This window comes from Rhamphochromis sp. 'chilingali', assembly GCF_963969265.1.
Source record: "Rhamphochromis sp. 'chilingali' genome assembly, chromosome: 1".
Classification (NCBI taxonomy): Eukaryota; Metazoa; Chordata; class Actinopteri; order Cichliformes; family Cichlidae; genus Rhamphochromis; species Rhamphochromis sp. 'chilingali'.
Genome location: NC_137929.1, coordinates 11,867,886 through 11,887,151, shown reverse-complemented (window position 1 = coordinate 11,887,151; position 19,266 = coordinate 11,867,886). Strand labels below are relative to the sequence as shown.

The 19,266-nt window shown below is 42.9% G+C and overlaps 1 protein-coding gene across 13 annotated transcripts in view; it reads left to right on the top strand.

Moving 5' to 3' along the window:
• Positions 1 to 19,266, top strand: part of peli3 (pellino E3 ubiquitin protein ligase family member 3) — a 42,135-nt gene that overhangs the window by 15,234 nt on the left and 7,635 nt on the right. For 8 of the 13 annotated variants that reach the window (XM_080905850.1, XM_080905858.1, XM_080905851.1 and 5 more), the window contains 4 exons: positions 1,931 to 2,131; positions 10,012 to 10,141; positions 15,833 to 15,934; positions 17,392 to 17,607. In XM_080905850.1, coding sequence (XP_080761976.1) covers positions 1,931 to 2,131; positions 10,012 to 10,141; positions 15,833 to 15,934; positions 17,392 to 17,607 — 649 coding nt within the window. The remainder of the gene's footprint in view (positions 1 to 1,930; positions 2,132 to 10,011; positions 10,142 to 15,832; positions 15,935 to 17,391; positions 17,608 to 19,266) is intronic. The other 5 variants (XM_080905861.1, XM_080905853.1, XM_080905860.1 and 2 more) reach the window with 1 other exon arrangement.

Sequence of the window (19,266 nt, the reverse complement as noted above, 5' to 3'; positions counted from 1 at the left end):
CACTCTGTCGTAGCTGCTGCTGTTATGTTAGACCGCTGCACACTGACTTTGTACTCCTGGATACTGTCCTGAGTTTCAGAATACTCTGGAGGAACTGCAAGTATCGTCTACTTTGTTTTGGGGCTTGAAGGCAGCAACTTTCAAAGAAAACACTGAAGAATCTGGGCCGTGTCCGGCTTTTACTAAATTACTATGAGAGATTAATATTTATGGACATTTTGGCTTTTCACAGAATATTTCCTGTAACAGACATTTTCTTTGTAATCCTCACAATCAATTTCTGTGCATGAACATGGTAATAGTCTTCTTTCAGACCACACTCAGGACTTGGTTAAGTCATTCACAAGTGTCTTGGCAGTTGTTCTGGGATCATTAGACACATTTCTAACTAGTTTTATTAAAAAGGCTCAGCAGAGGATATAATTCCTCCATCAGCTCAGGAAGAACAGATCGTAATAGACAGTGAGGCCTGCAGAAACCTTGGTGTTGTAATTTGGGACTTTAAAAATAAAAACAAATGTAATGAATGAGAAAGAAACATCACTGCAAAGCTCTCGCACCCTGAACACAATCTGTTCCAGGTCCTCCCCTGTGGTAGGCACTACACAGCACTGCACCCCACAGGCGGAAACCCTCTGAACACTTAAGTTTCTACATAAAAGACTCGTCACACCTGCTGCTGAATCAAAGAGTCCTTTTTGTTTTTGTCTGTCTGTTGCTATTGTCTGCATTGTGTGTGTCTAATCTGCCACATACACTGAAATCAAAGAAATACCCAAATACTCGGTCTGCATACTGGGACAGTGAAGCTGATTCTGACTGTCTTTCAGTCTCTAATCTATTGTTTGCTACTGTTGTTTTGTACCGAGTGGCTCTGAATTTCTCATCCCAGGACTTGAAAATTGGAAAAACAGGCTATGTTGGATATGACTTTTGGTTTCTCAGCATCAGAAATTACTTTTCTCATGTTTAACCTGATTTCTTCTGTTTTTGGCATCATTCTCCCTCAAGTGACGGCTCAGACCTGATGTTTTTATACTGTATGTGAATTAAAAGCTAACCCTCAGCTTTAACTTGAAAGTTTGAACAGCACATCATGGTTGGCTCTATGACTAAATCAAAGAGTCATTTTTTTCTCAGGGTCATAATATTGATGATTGAAATTTATGTTTTTTTGCTGAAATAATTTTGTTATTTGTAAAAACAATTTCCAAAGAAAAGTATTATGTTCAGAAATACTATGATGAAAAATCTCTCGCTCTGTTAAAAAAGGACGTTCATACTGTGAGGCAACAGTGTTAACACCACCACATTGTTGCTTCGCAGCAAGAAGGTCCCAGGTTCGAATCCACCAGGGCCGGGCCCTTTCTGTGTGGAGCTTGTGTCTGTGTGGGCTCTCTCTGACTTCCTCCCACAGTCCACAGACATGCAGTTAGTGGGGTTAGGTTAACTGGTGAGTCTAAAGTGCACACAGGGGTGACTGTGAGTGCAAATGGTTGTCTGCTCTCTATATTAGCCTGTTGCCAAAACTGTTAAATTTAATAGTTCAAGTCACCAATTAACCCAACAACAAACGAATAACGAACTCAAATAGCTGAAAACTCATGTACACAAAGGAAAACATGCAACCTCCACACAGACGGGGCCACAGCCAACCAGAAGACTGGAACTGGGAATCTTCTCTGTGTGAGAAAACACTGCTTAACGGTGCAGGTGGTAGAGTTCGAGGAAGCTATGAATACTTTTATATTGCAGCCTGTGTGCTAATGTTGACCTATAATTCATGCATGAGATTGTTTGCATTTTATCATCTGTCACACCATTGTGATATGATCAGATATTAAAGATGTGCTACACTACTACTTTAAATGTACGTTTCTCATTCAAACGCACAGGCTTTTATGATTTTCTTCTGACCTGTTCTCCCCAGCAGCGAGCCCCAGCTGTGGCCGGTGGGCATGGTTTTGGAGGGTAGCTCAGAGGCGTTGTGTCCCCCCCCATCTCTGGAGCTGCGCCCATCCTGCAACAAGAGCCAGCCCTCGCCTCCTTTGGGCTCAAGCTCACAACCCCACGATGGAGTCTTTCCTGAGGACAAGGAGCCTGTAAAGTATGGAGAGCTCGTCGTCTTGGGGTATGATATTAAAGTACTGTGTGCTCTGATGTACGTCTGATGTTAACTTCATGAATCTGCCTGATTATACAGGTGTGTTCATTCATGTTTGGAATTCTTAGGCTTCCTTAGCTCCAAGTCCCTAAAGTTGGACTTCCAGTTTAGAAAGTCCAACAAAAGCAGAGCATTGAACATGCTCTGTCTGTACACTGCGTACAGTGCACTGTGTTGCTAGCAACACATGAATGGCTCAACCCTCTGCCAAGGAGCAAAACAAATTCTCTTTCTTTGCTTTTCCAGCTTTACTACTGAACAAATGTTTAAGCTGGGAATGATGTCACTCCCAGCTCTGACATTTGACCTTTGAGTGTCAAAAGTTCCACATTAAATGGAAACCATGTTTTAGCCATGAGATGCATTTGATAGACAGATGAAAATATTAGTAAATAAGATAATAATTCCCATCTTATTCATTTCTGTACTCTCTAGATGTGCTATAAAGATCTTGATGCACTATATATTTTCTTGATTAGAAACAGTAGGTCAGTGTAGGTCACATGCATGTATGGAGAAATGATGATTCAGGGAATAGGCTAATAACAGTCAAGCCCCAGATTTTCATTTGGCGTCGAGGTCAAGGATATCTTCCTGTCTGCTTCTGAGCCTCTTTCAGTGTGGGTTTGATTTTGAGATTGAAAGTCCAGTTATGACCAGTTGCACTTGCACATCTGGAATTTCACCAGGAAGCTTACTTACTTACTAAAGAGCATAAACTTGCCAACTTGTCTTCAAACTGATTTGACGACTAGTTTTCAACCACTCGAGGTTTTGCAGACATGTAACCAATAACCATGTGACATTAACTTGACCCATAATTTCTCTGTATTAAGTTCTTCTTTTTTAAGTGCTCTGCAGGCTTCATGAAGCTATTTCAAAGTTGTTATTTGAACACTGCTGCTTTTCAAATCATTTTGAGTCTTGTCTTTGTACTTTAGATTGGAAAGTTATTTCAAGCTAAATGAAAGTGTATTAGTGTATTACCAGTTTTACCTTGGTAGATGTGCATGCGTGTATCACTCCTATCAGCTGTGTGGGCTACATTTTGTGGGGACGGGTCAGGCTCTTTGGAATTATCAAACAACCTGACGCAGCACTAATGTTTTTGTCACTTTTTACAGAAACTCAAAGTAATGCGAGTACTTCCAAACTTTAAACACTGAGTGGTCGTACTCTGTCCTGCACTCCATGTTATCCATTGTTGATCTGCACATGTCTGTTGCTGCCACGGAGTCGCACGCTCATACGTCACTGTCATGACACACTCTCACAAACAAAATCACAGTTTAGTGACGCAGCCTGCTTACGGGAAAGTACCGGTAATGTAATTACTTTTTTGGGAATATTATCCCTTATATAACGCAGGAATGACTTAAAGACATAAAGACCTGGATGCCATCTAATTTTCTGATTCTACATTCAGATCAAACCGAGGTTATTGGCCGTGACACTAATAATCGTAGAAACAGAAGGCTCTAACCAGATTCTTACTCTGGACTGCACTGCCTCGGCCTTCACTGTGAGGAGCGTCGGAGTCATTTTCGGCCAGGATATGTCCTTTAGTGCACATATCCTTACTGACCGAACACAATCAGTCAGGCTTGCAACCAGAGACCATCCGCCCTGCCACTCAGCACTGGCTCACCACAGGGATGTGTGCTGAGTCCACTCCTGTACACCATCTACACCACTGACTGCACCCCCCTATCCCTGCAACATCATCATCAAATTTGCAGACGACAGCATGGGGCTCATCACCAACGATGATGACACCGCCTACAGAGATGAGGTCCAGCGTCTGACAGAATGGTGTGACTACAATTACCTCACCCTCAATACCAGGAAAACCAAGGAAGTGGTCATGGACTTGTGCAAGACAAAAGCTGATCCCCCTCCCCTGTCCATAAAAGGTGAGTATGTGGAGAGGGCGTCCTGAGATGAGTTGGAACAGGCTGCAAACCTACTAGTGTTCTTCTATCACGCCACAATCGAGAGTGCTGCCATCCCTGTGGTACGCTGGTTGCACAACAGCCGATAAGAAGAGACACCAGAGGGTCATCAGAACTGCAGCGAAGGTGATCATCTGTCCACTCTCACCCCTGGACTCCATTGTCAGCTCTAGATGTCTCTCTAGAGCCACGGCGATTATAACCACCACCTCTTCAACATCCTGCCCTCTGGCATCAGGAGCAAAACCAACAGACTAAAGAACAACTTGTCAGAACCATTAATGCAAATTAAGAGCATGAGCAGACCTCTGCCATACAGTCATTCTGTCGCTGCTATTGACTCTGTGCAATATTTTGGTCTTTCCTTTTTCTGTACAATATTCTGGCAGATGTGCAATTACCATCCTCATCCTTAATGACCACAGCCCTTAAACCCTTATTTACTTATTATATCATATATAATCCCCTTGTACACACACCCACAATGTTTCTGTAACTCATACACCGTGTATATAGTGTGCTTATAGTGTGCTCACGTGGTATCATGGGGTTATTTTAACAAACGAAGGACATTTTGCCTGATAATTATTTTCATCCTCCTGTAACTTTACTGTATAAAGAGCTAAAACCTCTTTCAGGAGTAGTTAGTCGTTATAAGAAGTGTTTGTGAACTAAAAATGAAGAATGTGGGATACTGTTTGTCCGTGATTAAAACTGTTGTGCAGGTGAAGCCAAAGGCAGGAATGCTTCATCATATTTTAGTCTTTGGCTTGGAAGGAAGTTGGTTTGGAAGCATATTTGGCGATGCTTCATCCTCTGCTTTGCGTTTGTGTGGGAGCCGCATCAAAAACCTGTCCGTTATGCTAGCAGTGTCCAAGCGTTCTTTTTTCTTTTTTTTTTTTTATACCGTGCCCCCCCCCCCCCCCCCCCCCCCCCCCCCTGCAATGGCCCTGCGCCCCCCCTGGGAGGCACACCCCCCATTTTGGGAACCACTGGGCTAAAGTTGTGTCTCGTTACTCTTAAGTGTTCCTGGAGTCTCTGCGTCATCACATCCTTATCTTCTCCATCCACCCTGAGAGTAGGTGAAGTTGTTCCAGAAATATTTGTTGTTAAGCAGTGTGCCAACATGCTTTCAGCACACTGAAATCTTTGGCAATGACTGAGCATGAATTTGACTGAGCCTGGTGTTCGCAGGTCTTGCTTTAGCTCAAAATGAACCAGAATCTGTCATTTTAAACAGATATGGTAAAAAATGTCTGATAATGATGAAAAAAGTCCAGCATTCTTGCAAAGTGTCATATGTAAGCAGACACTAATGAAAAAACAAAAATAGGACTGACCCAATGCTCAGCAATGGATGAGTCTTTAAAGCATACTTTTACTCGTGTTGTGCTTTTGCGGGGAGTTTTTCCAGCTCCTCGTGATTTGTCAGCGCTCCTCACTCCGGATGTTCCTGCTACCTCTCTCTCCTCTCTGGCCCCAGCAGCTAGCTCCTCAGCGACTGTAGGACTGTGTACGCTCGCTGCATCTGCTCCACCCAGGTGTCATTGTGGATGATAACATCATTCACGGCAGCATGTGCAGCGTGTGGATGCAGCATGGTCCATGAGGCGCAGCAAAGTGGTGCTCTGACCAGGAGGAGTGACAAATTAGTGCAAATTACTGTATATAGAGTGGAGAAGACCTTTTTTTCCCCTTGGACCGTGTAGACAAGGTAATCTACCAGTAGCATGGGGCATGGGGCAGGCATCTTCACTACAAGAACGATGGGGCTACACCAAGCTTTCTGTGACTCCTCTGTCACCCCCATCTCCAGCATAGCAGCCACTTCTTTCCGAATAATTTGCTTGTTAAGCACAGACAGTCTATAGGGACATGAACACACTGTCACACGTTTGAAAATGATGCTCTAAAAGCGTTGTGCAACCAGGCATTGGGAGAACACATCTCAGTGCAGAACCATCCACTCTCTGGTGTTGTGTGAGATGGTCATCACAATGGAGCAACGATAGAATAGATCGATTTGACACATAATGTGCTACAGAAATAAAATTGACATGATATTGACATTAGCACAATTTTGCTAAGCCAGCATCCAATATCAACATCAAAACAAGCAAAGCACTCTTGTCACTCAGTACACACAACATCATCATCAGACATTAAAGACTGGCTGACACAGAATTTTCTTACCCTAAACAAAAATAAGACTGAAGTTATTGTTTTTGGATCAGTTAACTCATACCCTCGGCCCTTTTACCTGTCATCATTCCCAGACTGTAAGAAATCCTGGAAATAGCTCTTTTAAATTAGAGAAGCAAGTTTTCAGAGTTGTGAAGACCAGTTTTTATCAGTTCCGTGAAGTTGCAAAGCCTTATTTTCCTCCTAAAGACCTGCAAAAACTTATTCATGCCTTCAACACCTCTTGATTGGACTACTGTGGTTCTCTTAGTCCAAAATGCTGCTGTATGTCTTCTAACAGGTGTTAGAAGGTACGATCACATCACTCCAGTTTTATCAAATTTACACTGGCTCCCTGTCCATTATCGTGCTTATTTTAAGATGCTTTTACCTACTTTCAGTTTTATGTTTTAAATAAACACCCAGCTATTGAAGCAATAGCAACTAAACAGCACTGAGATCATCTACCCAAATGTTTTTAGTACAGCCGAGGTCTCGATTAAAGCATAGAGGAGATCGAGCCTTCTCAGTTGCAGCGCCTAGACTCGATACTCATAGTTCAGAGTCTATACAGTCTTTCAAATGCTATCTTGAAACTCTGAAGACTCTGAAATTTTTTTTACATTGGCTTTTAATTCGAGTTCATTTTGAGTGACACCAGGTCCTCTTTTTGTGTGTTTTTATGTTAAATATATTGTATTTGCTTCTTGCTTCTTTCTATTCGCATGTCTTATTTTCCTGTATTTCTTTTTTCTTTTGTTTTCTCTTGTTCATGAACTAACTTGTGAAGCACTTTGGTCAACTTTGTTGCTTTTAAATGTGCTACAGAAATAAAAATGGACGTTGATATTGACAGTAGCAGAGTTTTGCTAAACCAGACAGACTATCATTGGAAAATGTTGTTACTGCGTAGTGACAAAAATATTTATGTGACCCTGAAAGGGGATCCAGCTCGTGGTTACAGCAAGATGGTGATAGATTGTCTGACACAGCTAGAAAATGACAATCCTATGGACTGCAGGGGAAAGCTACACCAAGTCTGTACTGAAAACCCAAACGCCACCCAGCCATTGGCTCAGTTTTTTTGGATAATACCAGGGTGGAAATAAACTCTCAGGACATACCACAAGTCACTGATCACATTAACTTGGTGGACAAACACATGACGTTCACCAGGGAGGATCTGAAAATTAAAGGCTAGATTTCTTAGACTGTGAAATTCAGTAATGGGCATTTAAAAGTTATCATGTAACATAACCAACACATACAGATGAGTAAATAAGGTTTGACTCTTATCCAGTGAAATACAAGTTTGACACAAATTGTGTTCATTCTGTGTTATGAAACACAATGAAAACCATCCTCACCCACAGATGCAGCAGCAAGAGCAGCAAAAGTACATGATATCAAAAAAGCATTGAGTGAATGTGAGGACGCTCCAGGTAATCCAGGAGAGAAGGATCACCGCTGCATAAACGAGAACCTTCAGTGGTCCCTTATATGTGAGCAGGCCCATTTTTTCAGAATGCCACCTCTCTGTGGCTTTCAAACCCCAAAACACTTTGCATTAAAAATAGGTCCACTCCCAAGGTCAGCTGCCCTGGGACAAACAGGTTGATGCAGTGCACTCTGTTAAGTTCCAGGAGGATTGCTGTAAATTACACATCAAGAAAACCAAACAACCTCTGATTGAATGGATGCACGATACAGAACAGCTCCCATGTGAGGCTAGGATTATTTACACCTATAGGCCAGTAATAAGGGGTTCAAGGATTCAAGGAAGCTTTATTGTCTTTCTCATTGCATGTTTCCATGAGGTGGAACAAAATTACCCATGGTCCCAGTTTTCCATAAAAACAACAGAATGACAAGTAATAAAACAGTACCAAATAGAATAATACAAATAAGTGAAGTGCAACAACCTGAGTAACAGTATGGAGTATAGATATAGAAGTGTTTCAGTTTTATTTCTATAGCACATTTAAAAGTCTCAGGTACATCAAAGTGCTTCACAGACGAGCCGCATTTGCGGGGTTACAGCAGTAAAGGAGCAGGAAATACAATTATCAGCAAGAGAAATACAGTTATAAAATGGTGACGTGACAACAAGCATGAACCGGGGAAACGTTAAAAACTAAGTTGTTTGGAAGGCAAGCTTGAACAGGTGGGTTTTTAAACGTGATTTAAAGGATTGGATCAATCGGCAAGCTGTTCCAGAGTTTTGAGTGTAGGTATAAATATTTTAGCAGCAAAGTATCAGCTGATTAAGGTACTACAGTAGCAGTTTCTTGTCCATTATGCACTGAGAAGTCTCAGAGCTTCTGGAATGAAGCTGTTTCTCAGTCTGGTGGTTTTGCGTTTGATGCTCAGCCTCCTGCCTGAGGGGACAAAGAGTGGGTGTGCTGGGTGAGTGGGGTCCTGCATGATACAGGTGGCCCTCTTCCTGCATCTGGAGGTGTATATTTCTGTGACGGTTAAGAGGCTGCCTCCGACAACTCTCTGTGCAGCCATCATTTCAAACTAATCCCTCTTTCAAAGATGAGGGTGATGTGCACATCCTGGAGAAGGAGGAATGCTGGCTTGAGCACAGAGTCAATGAGGTCATTTATGTGAAAAGGGAAAGACCGTCTCTGAACCAAAGAGGGGCCAGGGCTGCATCTTTCACCATCTTACGGTGCAGTGTGCAGCCCTTCCTCAACTCCCCTTGAATGGTATTCATGACCATTGTTCAATATCAGTTTGCATATCACCACAGTCTGACCACACACCTCACTGTCAGTCAGCAGTGCTAGCTTTGGTCATTATGCAAATGCACTGTTTATAAGTCTATGGAAACCTGCAGTCTGCTGAGACTGAAGAGTTCATTTGAGTGAAAAGTGATGAAACGTTTCTTCCACTGAAAATGCAACACTCAGATGACAAGCATCAGTTTTCTAGGATTCTAATTCATGTTATTTTTCATTCAGATGGTAGATCTGCACATGAGCTGTTGCTTAACAAACAGAATTATAATTAAATGTTATTCAGCGGTTACACGGGATGGTTAGTGTAGGCTAAAACTAGTCATTTGCAGTATTTTAAAAGATTTTTGTTGACCTTTTTTTCTTTAATCTGACTGCTGAGTATACTGACTTGCCTCTTGAAAGACTCATCAATTTGAATTTAAGTTGCTCATGTTTTTTAAACACTTGCCAAGTACTGCTTTTGTACAAGTTTCTTACTGGCTACAATTTGGAAAGCAGCCACAATGGCTCCTGTAACAGCTGTTTATATATTGTAGAATATAGTTGGTACAATTCACAAAGAGTAGTGAACTTCAGAGCCAGCAACATCAAAGGTCAGATAGCCCGTCGACAAAGAACACATCTCCAAGAGCTACCAACAGATATGTGACTGACATGAGTCGTTGTTTTACCACCTGCCAAATCCCACTTTACGCCGTGCACCTACGTAGTACACTTGAATACATGGTGCATGAAATAGTTTCTTTCTGAAACAGATTTCTTCCTCATCCCAGGTTGCCAGTGTTGATTTCAAAAGTCCACTGACCAGCCCAGCACTGATGCAGTTTTCCATTGGGAGCACCTTTGACTTATATAGAATAAAAAAAAAAAGAAAAACTTGCTACGATGTTTGTTTTTCTGCTAAGGAATTGTTTAAACTTAAGTCTTTATAGCCATTATAGTGAGGTACAATTGATTTTATTTTTCACAGGCACAACGGGTCACTGGCCAATGGGGACAAAGGTCGCAGAAGAAGTCGTCTGGCTCTTTACAAGAGACCCAAAGCCAACGGGGTCAAACCTGATGTTATCCACAATGTCTCAACTCCTTTGGTGTCAAAGGTAAGAAATCAGTTTGTTATACTATTAAGTAATTCATCATTGAATTGTCACTGATCTGAGCAAAAAATAAGTTACAATAAAAATATGTATATACTGCTCAAAACATTAACCTGATATTTTCAAACATCCACTCAGTTAAACTTCTGGGATATTGATCTAATCAATAGTAGCAGAAGGGCTTATTGATCAGTTTCACCTTCTGCTGGTTAAATACACAAGGGATCATGAGGGAACGAGAAATGGGAGGGAAACACAGCTGGAGCTAATCAGACACGACGAGACAGAGGAGGCAAAAGAGAGGGAGAGGGGGCGAGAGAGGGCGAGAGAGGGAGAGGGGACGAGAGAGGGCAAGAGTGGGCGAGGGAGCACAAGAGAGGGAGCACAAGAGAGGCAGAGGGGACGAGAGAGGACGAGAGAGGGCGAGGGAGCACAAGAGGGGGCGAGAGAGGGCGAGGGAGCACAAGAGAGAGAGAGAGAGGAGAGAGAGGGCAAGAGAGGGCGAGGGAGCACAAGAGAGGGAGAGGGGACGAGAGAGGGCGAGAGAGAGAGGGGACGAGAGAGGGCAAGGGAGCACAAGAGGGGGCGAGAGAGGGCGAGGGAGCACAGGAGAGGGGGCGAGAGAGGGCGAGGGAGCACAGGAGAGGGGGCGAGAGAGGGCGAGGGAGCACAGGAGAGGCAGAGGGGACGAGAGAGGACGAGAGAGGACGAGAGAGGGCGAGGGAGCACAAGAGGGGGCGAGAGAGGACGAGAGAGGGTGAGGGAGCACAAGAGGGGGCGAGAGAGGGCGAGGGAGCACAAGAGAGAGAGAGAGAGAGGAGAGAGAGGGCAAGAGAGGGCGAGGGAGCACAAGAGAGGGAGAGGGGACGAGAGAGGGCGAGAGAGAGAGGGGACGAGAGAGGGCGAGGGAGCACAAGAGGGGGCGAGAGAGGGCGAGGGAGCACAAGAGGGGGCGAGAGAGGGCGAGGGAGCACAGGAGAGGGGGCGAGAGAGAGCGAGGGAGCACAACAGAGGGAGAGGGGGCGAGAGAGGGCGAGGGAGCACAGGAGAGGGGGCGAGAGAGGGCGAGGGAGCACAGGAGAGGGGGCGAGAGAGAGTGAGGGAGCACAAGGGAGCGAGAGAGGTTGAGGGAAAGAAATGATGGAAACATGGACAAAGTTTCCAGACAGTGGAGGCATGGAATGAACACGAGAAGAACAAGGGGTCAGAAAGGGGACATGAGACACAAGGACACACACAGGCACATAAACAAACACACAGAGAGGGACACAGAGGACAAAGACACAACGGGAACCTAAACGGACGAGGAAGTCAAACAGAATCAAGTCAAAACTAATAAATCAACCTGAAATAATAAAACAAGAAAACTCAAAACACTGGGTCAGAACCATGACAACATGAACGGTTTTAAAGGTGGAGCCCACTGATATTTACCTTCCCCCTCAGTTTTTGACCAGTGTCCTGCATTTGAGGTGTTTATTAATGGGACCATTATGCCCAAACACCATATTAGGCATGCTTTTTTATTTGAAAAGCCCAAAGAACCGCCTCCCCTCCTTTTTTGTCTTGGGACGCAGGCAGGCTGAAATGGCTGTTTTTCCATCTTTGCATCAGCCAGCCTCCAAAGTGGTACCCCAAACACTGTAACTCCCTCCGTCCAACAGCGCACTTCTTTGGGTTGGCCGTGAGCCCTGCATGCGTCACGGACATCTAGGTAGGCAGCAGCAGCTCCAGTGTGTGGACGTAGCACCATGAGGTGCTGGAAAGTGGCTCAGAGCAAGCTGAACTGAAGAGTGAGGAATTGGCACGACCCATACCTCCAGTAGCCCTTGGTTAAATCCAGCATCATAAAACAAACAGCAGTGCCCAACCAGTCCAGGAGCTCATTGACCCGGGACATGGGATTAGCATCAAACTGTGAGACTTCGTTCACCTTGTGGTAGTCAACACAGAACCATATAGACCCATCTCTCTTTATTCCAAGAACTATGGGGCTTCTATTACTCCCAGCTTCAGCATTTCAGCCAATTCCTTTTACACAGTTTGTGTCTTGTGCTCAGGTAACCTGTGGGGCCGTGAACACACCGTCACACCAGGCTGCACACCAGATTCATACAGCCGGGCAAAGTAGAGAACACATCTGTAAATCACTGTTGCAACACAGCAACATCCACTCTCTGGGCCACAGCTGTCAGTCTATGCGTTTTTCGCTTATACCCTAATTTTCACCAGAACCAAGGGATGTTTATGAATGTCCCCACACACACACCTAACCTCCACCCGCTCTGTGCCCAGCAGTGCGCCTGGGGGAACCAGGGTTTAGTGGACCAGGGTCTGCCTACAGCCCAAAGCCACCATAGCATGGAGTATACCTGCCTTGGAACTAGTGTTGGTCAAGTTACTTGAAAAAGTAATCAGTAACTAATTACTGATTATTTCCCCTAAAAAGTAATCCCATTACTTTGCTGATTATTTATTTTCAAAAGCAATTAGTTACTTAGTGACTTTTTAAAAATATGAATAGGTAATAAAGCAATTCTACTTTTTCTGCATAATCCATCATATAAAATGTAATCAAATGAAAACATTTAAAACTTGTTTTATTAGTTTTAATCTTTTAACTTTATGCATCAAGCAAAAATTAAATTATATGCAACATTCTCTGACTGGAATAAATTTGTTTACCATTTAAACCCATTTCCTGCATAAATAAAATATGTTGTTGTGTTTACACTCACTCTTTCAAATAGATGCAAGTAAAACACAGCAGAAAATAAATAAAATGAAAGACTCAGCGGTCCTGTTGCTCTATTTTCACCTGTTTAGCAGGAGTGGGGCAGGCGGAGGTTTGCCCTGGTGCAGGTGTGCCGCGGCGGTCATGTCGGTGGAGGGATCCGGGAGTTTCTCTGTGAATTTCACATTCCCGTGGCAGCACACTTGGTGCTTGCTTGAAAGTTTCTGTATTTTTTTGCTGTAAAAAGAAGTTTTCTTCCCACGCAGTGAACAGCAGACACTAATGTTTTTGTCACTTTTTACGGAATCAAACTCAAAGTAACGTCAGTGCTTCCACGCTTTAAACGCTGCACGCTCATACTCTCTCCTGCACTCGTTACATTATCCATTTTTGAGCTGCACACAGCTGTTGCCACGAACGTCACACTCGCTTACGTCATTGTCATGAGACACTCTCGCAAACAAAATCGGGAAAGTAACAGTAATCTAATTACCTTTTTTGCAATAGTAATACCTTGCTTTACTCGTTATTTGAAAAAAGTAATCAGATTACAGTAACGCATTGCTTGTAACGCCTGACTGCCCATCTCTTCTTGGAACCTTACCGGCGACCCGGAACAGCGACGAAGTTTTCCTTGTCATAAGAGTTTGGTGGGCTCCACACCAGCTGTACATGGTATAAAAATATTAATAGTAGGACAGCAAGAATTAATAACAGACAAGAGGAGTATATACAAAACAGGAAGAAGGCGCACAACAGAGGACAGGACCACAGATTCCACCCATCACTGTGGCGCCTCCTGCGGGTGGTGGGCTTGCAGGACGATGGGCCTATGTCCCTTTAGGTGCGGCCACCAGATGCTCACCCTCGGGCATCCTCCCCAGGGCTGGCTCTAGGGCGGGGCTCCAGTCAACCTATCCCAGGCAGTGTTCCCTTGATCGTGCACTCATAGAGGTCTTCTGAATCGATTTTTGTCTGGTCCCTCAACCAGGACCAATTTGCCATGGGAGACCCTACCAGGGGGCAAAAGCCAGACAACATAGCCCCTGGGATCCCTGGGACACACAAGCCCCTCCACCACGATAAGATAGCGATTCGTGGAGGGGTACTGTTAAGACATTTATGTAATATAATTTTAAATAAAGTTATTCTAGTGTTCATTCCTTGTCAGGATTCAGACACTTTCTGCCAGGTACTGCAATTTCCAATAAATTCTGCATTGTTTATTACCAGCATTCAGGTTGGGAGGTCATATGACTGTAACCCATGTGAAATACAGGGCTACTAAACCCCTTGTAATTATTTTGAGTTATTGTTTAGTATTGTTATACAGTGGCGCTCTGAAACTATGTATGATGACCTTACATGTTGTGCAAAGGAAGCGCCGTCTGTGTCTTCCTGGTGAGCTCTTTCTAAGGAAACTGGACTCAAACTCTGAGCACAAAGAAACCAACATCTGTCAAGTTATTTGTGTTGGAAAATTTCATTTCATTTTCAAAAACCTCCTTCTCGACCCACCTAAATGTCTGGGTCTCTGTTGAAGCTGATATTGCACAGGTCTTGAGTAGAGGCGCTGCGTGATGATGATCATGCTTCGATTGCACAATCCTAAGAATATAGAAATAGATATAGAAAAGGACATAGATACAGCAAGATTACATCTCCCTCCCTTTTTTTACAAAAAACTAGTCTCACTTAGTAGAGAATGAGTTTCTTAAATTGGGCAAAAGCTGGTTTTCAAATTGTTTTGCATTTTGAAATATGCGGGGTTTTTTGGTTATGTGTCTTGAGATTTAAAAGTGATTATTTTTACGTTTGGATTGCTTCTGTAAATGGTAGCTTAATGCATTAAGAACTAGCGAGCAATAATAGCAAACGTTGGCAAGATTTAATGTAACAATTATTGAGCAACACTAATGAGATCAATACAGTAACCTGGAGACCCCCAAATGGGAGTTATGTAACGTATGCACCACCTTGAAATTACATATTATCCGAGAAGTTGAAGCTCTTTTCTTTTCCCTCCTGCTTCAGTGAGGTGAGGTTTGGGGCCATTTCCCTGCTTTTCAAGTTTTCTAAACCAGTGCAATTCTTCTTTGATGGTCATCTGGGCACAGGTCTTCATTAAAGCACAGATGCTCCAGGTTTGGGAGCCCTATAGGCATAGGTCCTGGCATCTTTGATACATGATAATTCAAGTATCTTGCTTTCCATTTTTTTAGCTCAATGTTATTGACTCTCTTGATAGTTTCATATTTTTTTTTCACTTCTTTACTTTCATAGTGGATTAATTCCACTGACTCTTTCACGCGATTAATAGCTTACAGGTCATTGGCTCTTTCATTAAAAATATACAATTATTTATATACAATTAAAGTTTTTCATGTTCGGTCTTGTACAAACAGCAAACTACTACTTTAGGCCAAAAAGACCTCATTAGACTTGGACTCCTCATTAGCGAAGAGAAAGAAAAAAACAGTTTCTAGTTTTAACCTCATCACTCTGCCAAAGCCTTAAAACTTCAGCTGCCATGGCTACGGGCTATTTATTTAACAGTCTTTAATAACCTTACTAACCTGAGCTAACGGAGTCGTATTTCTCATCTGTGCAAGTAAAACTAAGAGGGAAGCTTTGAATGCTCAACTCTGTGATCAAAACCAAATAAGTTGCAAAAGCAAAATTTATATGTAATGGTTAATATTTAAATCTGCCTTTAGAACATGGTTAATGGCTGCATTAATAATGTAAAAAAAACACACCGTGCTGTCACATTGACAGTAAGACATTGAGGATAGATGCTGTCTGTGTTGTTGTTAATATTATGATTAGTATTTACAAAAAACACCTATATAAATCCAAGTGCTGTTGTTGTCTTTAAAAATAGAAAATGCTCTCCAAGTAGATTTTCTGGAGGTCAGTGATGTGATGTGGTTGATGTATAATCTGTTTTCCTTTGGCAGGCACTCAGCAACAAAAGCCAGCACAGCATCTCCTACACACTGTCACGGAGCCACTCTGTAATTGTGGAATACACCCATGACACCAACACAGATATGTTTCAGGTCAGTGTCTACACACACACACACACACACACACACACACACACACACACACACACACACACACACACACACACACACACACACACACACACGTGTGTGGTTGCCAATTCAACATTTTAGTTTTGTTTCCTGTTGTGGAAAAAGACACTGGACAGTAAAAAATCGTGTAAAATATTGTAACAACGTACCACAAACAGAAGACAGAGCCGTACCACTGGACACTGGTCGGGGTGAAATCTGTTAGCTGTTGAACACCTACCCTCAGATAGTCTTAGCTCGAGGAAGAATATGAAAAGGAAAATAGTAACTGTAAAAACATAAGCTGAAATTTGATGATATTTATTTAAACTTGGACCTTTCATACCGAGTAACAGTATGACAAATCAAAGGATAATCGAGGTTTAATAATGGCTACAAGCCTTTATTCAAGCTTATTTATGTCTCTCAGGATGAAAAGGTTTAAAGATGACAACATTCTCCGATGTTCTTTGTCACTGATTGACCTAAATATCACATATTTACAAAATTAAACTAATATTTTGTGTTTTTCTGCTTCAGACTTTAAAGCAGTTGTTGTAGATCAACATAAAGCTGTAAAACCAGCAGCAGTTGTTTTCCAGCCACCTTCTCGTATGAAGAAGACCCAAACAAAGCCAGGGCTCCACTGTTCTCTATTTAAGGGTCAGATCCATGAGTGGAGTCCCTGCTCCGTCTGGATGATACACAAAAAAAGTCAGCATGTTTTACAGGGACCTTTTGTTTGGTACAGCCTGGTTCCAGTAACTATTAAAATACTGTTCCTGTCACACATTGTTCTTTTTATAATTAAAACATGCACGAGCCAGGCTCGAAAGCATTTTGTTCGTTGACTCTCACTTTGTTGATAGTCAAAATGCAGCACCACATAGTAAACACAGAGGCGTGTCCGTTGTACATGGACTTGATTGGTTCTCGTGTGGTGCTTTTCTACTCAGAGCGGTCAAAGTGAAATCACTAATCACAAGTGTTGTACTACTTTATGTATTTGGTCAAATGTTACTGAAAACTGGCTTCTGCCATTCAAAACGTATGGACCCATTCTTATTGGTTAATCCAGGTCTCACCATTTTTCAGAATAATCATCTTTGTGCTGGTGTTACACTTTCCACATCTGCCTGGCAACTAAGTAAATCAATTCAGTCTTGCTATTATTGTAGGGCCAGGTTGTTGGCCTGTTCTTCCTTTACACAGTGAGGTCTATAAAGTTTTACTAAAATCACACAGCTGACAGAAACTGAAGAAAGAAAAAATCAGCTGGAACATATGATTATCTTCTAGGATTCTTCACCCGACTGATGCTTGTATGCAAATAATTGCACATATTTCTAAAACATGCACAATAAGACTGCACTGGAGTGTTTGTGCTCAGCATGTCTTTGTATGGTCTCAGTGGGCCCTCTCTCTCTCGGTTCTCTCAGATTGGCCGGTCCACAGAAAGCATGATTGATTTTGTGGTGACGGACACAGCCGGCAGCAGTGGTCAAGTTGGGGGTGCGGTGGGGGAGGGCGGAGGCCAATCAGTTCAGAGCACCATCTCACGATACGCCTGCCGCATCATGTGTGAGCGCAGCGCTCCCTACACCGCTCGCATCTACGCCGCTGGCTTTGACTCTTCCAAGAACATCTTCCTGGGGGTGAGTGTTCCCTCCCACGTGGGTGACAGGCATCGCTTGGTACGCGCCACTGGTAACCATAGCAACCACGGTAGTTTGACAGAAGGGATGTGGTTGTTCCACCCACGTGTGACATCAGAGCTGCAAGAATGCATGTCTGTTCATGTGATGGAGCTGCATGAAAACGTGAAGGGGTGTGTGTGTGCGTGCGTGCGTGCGTGCGTGCGTGCGTGCGTGCGTGCGTGCGTGTGTGTGTGTGTGTGGGAGTTGTTACTCATGAGTTATGAAAGAGACTTTGGTCATGTGTTTAATCTTTAGTCAGTAAACAGATCACATATTATAACATTTCTGATCCAAATTAATATTCGGTGCTGTGTTTAGTGTCTTACAGCTGAGTTCATCACTCCCTGCAGACAACATCAGCAGACAGTGATGCAGGGCAGCAGCAGCATATTTTGCAGCATGAATGGTCTGACTATAATAGTGGGAAGTTTAAATCCTGCATTTAAAAGTGGAGAGGACGTCTTTCTCCTCTCCTGTGGCTGGTCTCATGGGACAGAGAGTTAAAGGCTCTGTCCCATGTAAAGTATTGAGAGCTGCAATAAGGTCTGTTGGGCCAAGCACAGATATCAGTCCACTGTCTGATACCAAGATCACTGTGTTGTTTCTGCGCTGTGAATCCTGACTGAAATTATGCAAACGATCACAGAGCCCATTTAGATCAACTTTTTCAAACAGCTTAATTATATCTACCTTATAAACCTGTGGTACCTAACTTATTAATAACAACAAACTCATCTCCGCTTTATTTAGAGGCAGAACTTTTTTAAAGAGTTTTACAGGGATGGGGTCTTGTGCATTTAGCGGCAGTCTGCATAAAGTAGCCCAGAGAGATCAACGGGAGAGAAGTGGTCTGTAAAGTATCAGCAGTTTCTGAAGCAGTTTGACTTGTTAACAGATGTGTGACTCGAGACGGCCGTGGTTACAAAGTTACTGAAGTCATCACTACTGCTAAAGCAAAACGATGCTCAAACGTGCTGCGACTCTTTGTCAGCCAGGCTAAAGTATTGAAAAGCAACATAGTGTCCTTCTGCTTTTCCCTTCATCAGTAACTAGTAACTAATACTAGGTTTAAAGGAGGTTTCTGAAACAGTTACAGTCTCTCTGCGCTAAGTGAAATCCTGCATTTGAACACCATTTGTTTTCGGATGTGACAGGAAGAGACAGTATAGCAAGTAGTTTGCCTGAACTAGCTTGCAGGCTTTTCTTCATTTTTTATAATACTGTACTCACCAAATGAAATAATCTATACATGTTATGGTTACATACAACAGTTTTCTACTCCGGACTCATCAGACACTGGTGCCTTTGACTCCCTAAACACGTAGTCTGCAAACCTGTGGATAAGTTCACCAACTAAACCACTTTTTATATCTCTGGGTGTGTTCTCACCCTCAAAGATATGCATGTTAACTTAATTAATTCTAAATTAACTGCAAGTCTGAGACAGTTGGTGGGAAATCTGACTTCTACAATATATAAACCCAGATATGAGCTATCTGGGGATATTTTTTCAAATTAGCCTCCGGCTGTTAGTTCCCGTATGGTATTTGAAATATTCCTTCCTTTCTAAATGTTGATAATCTTAAGAACCGTAGCAGAAGCAGGGGGGGACAATTT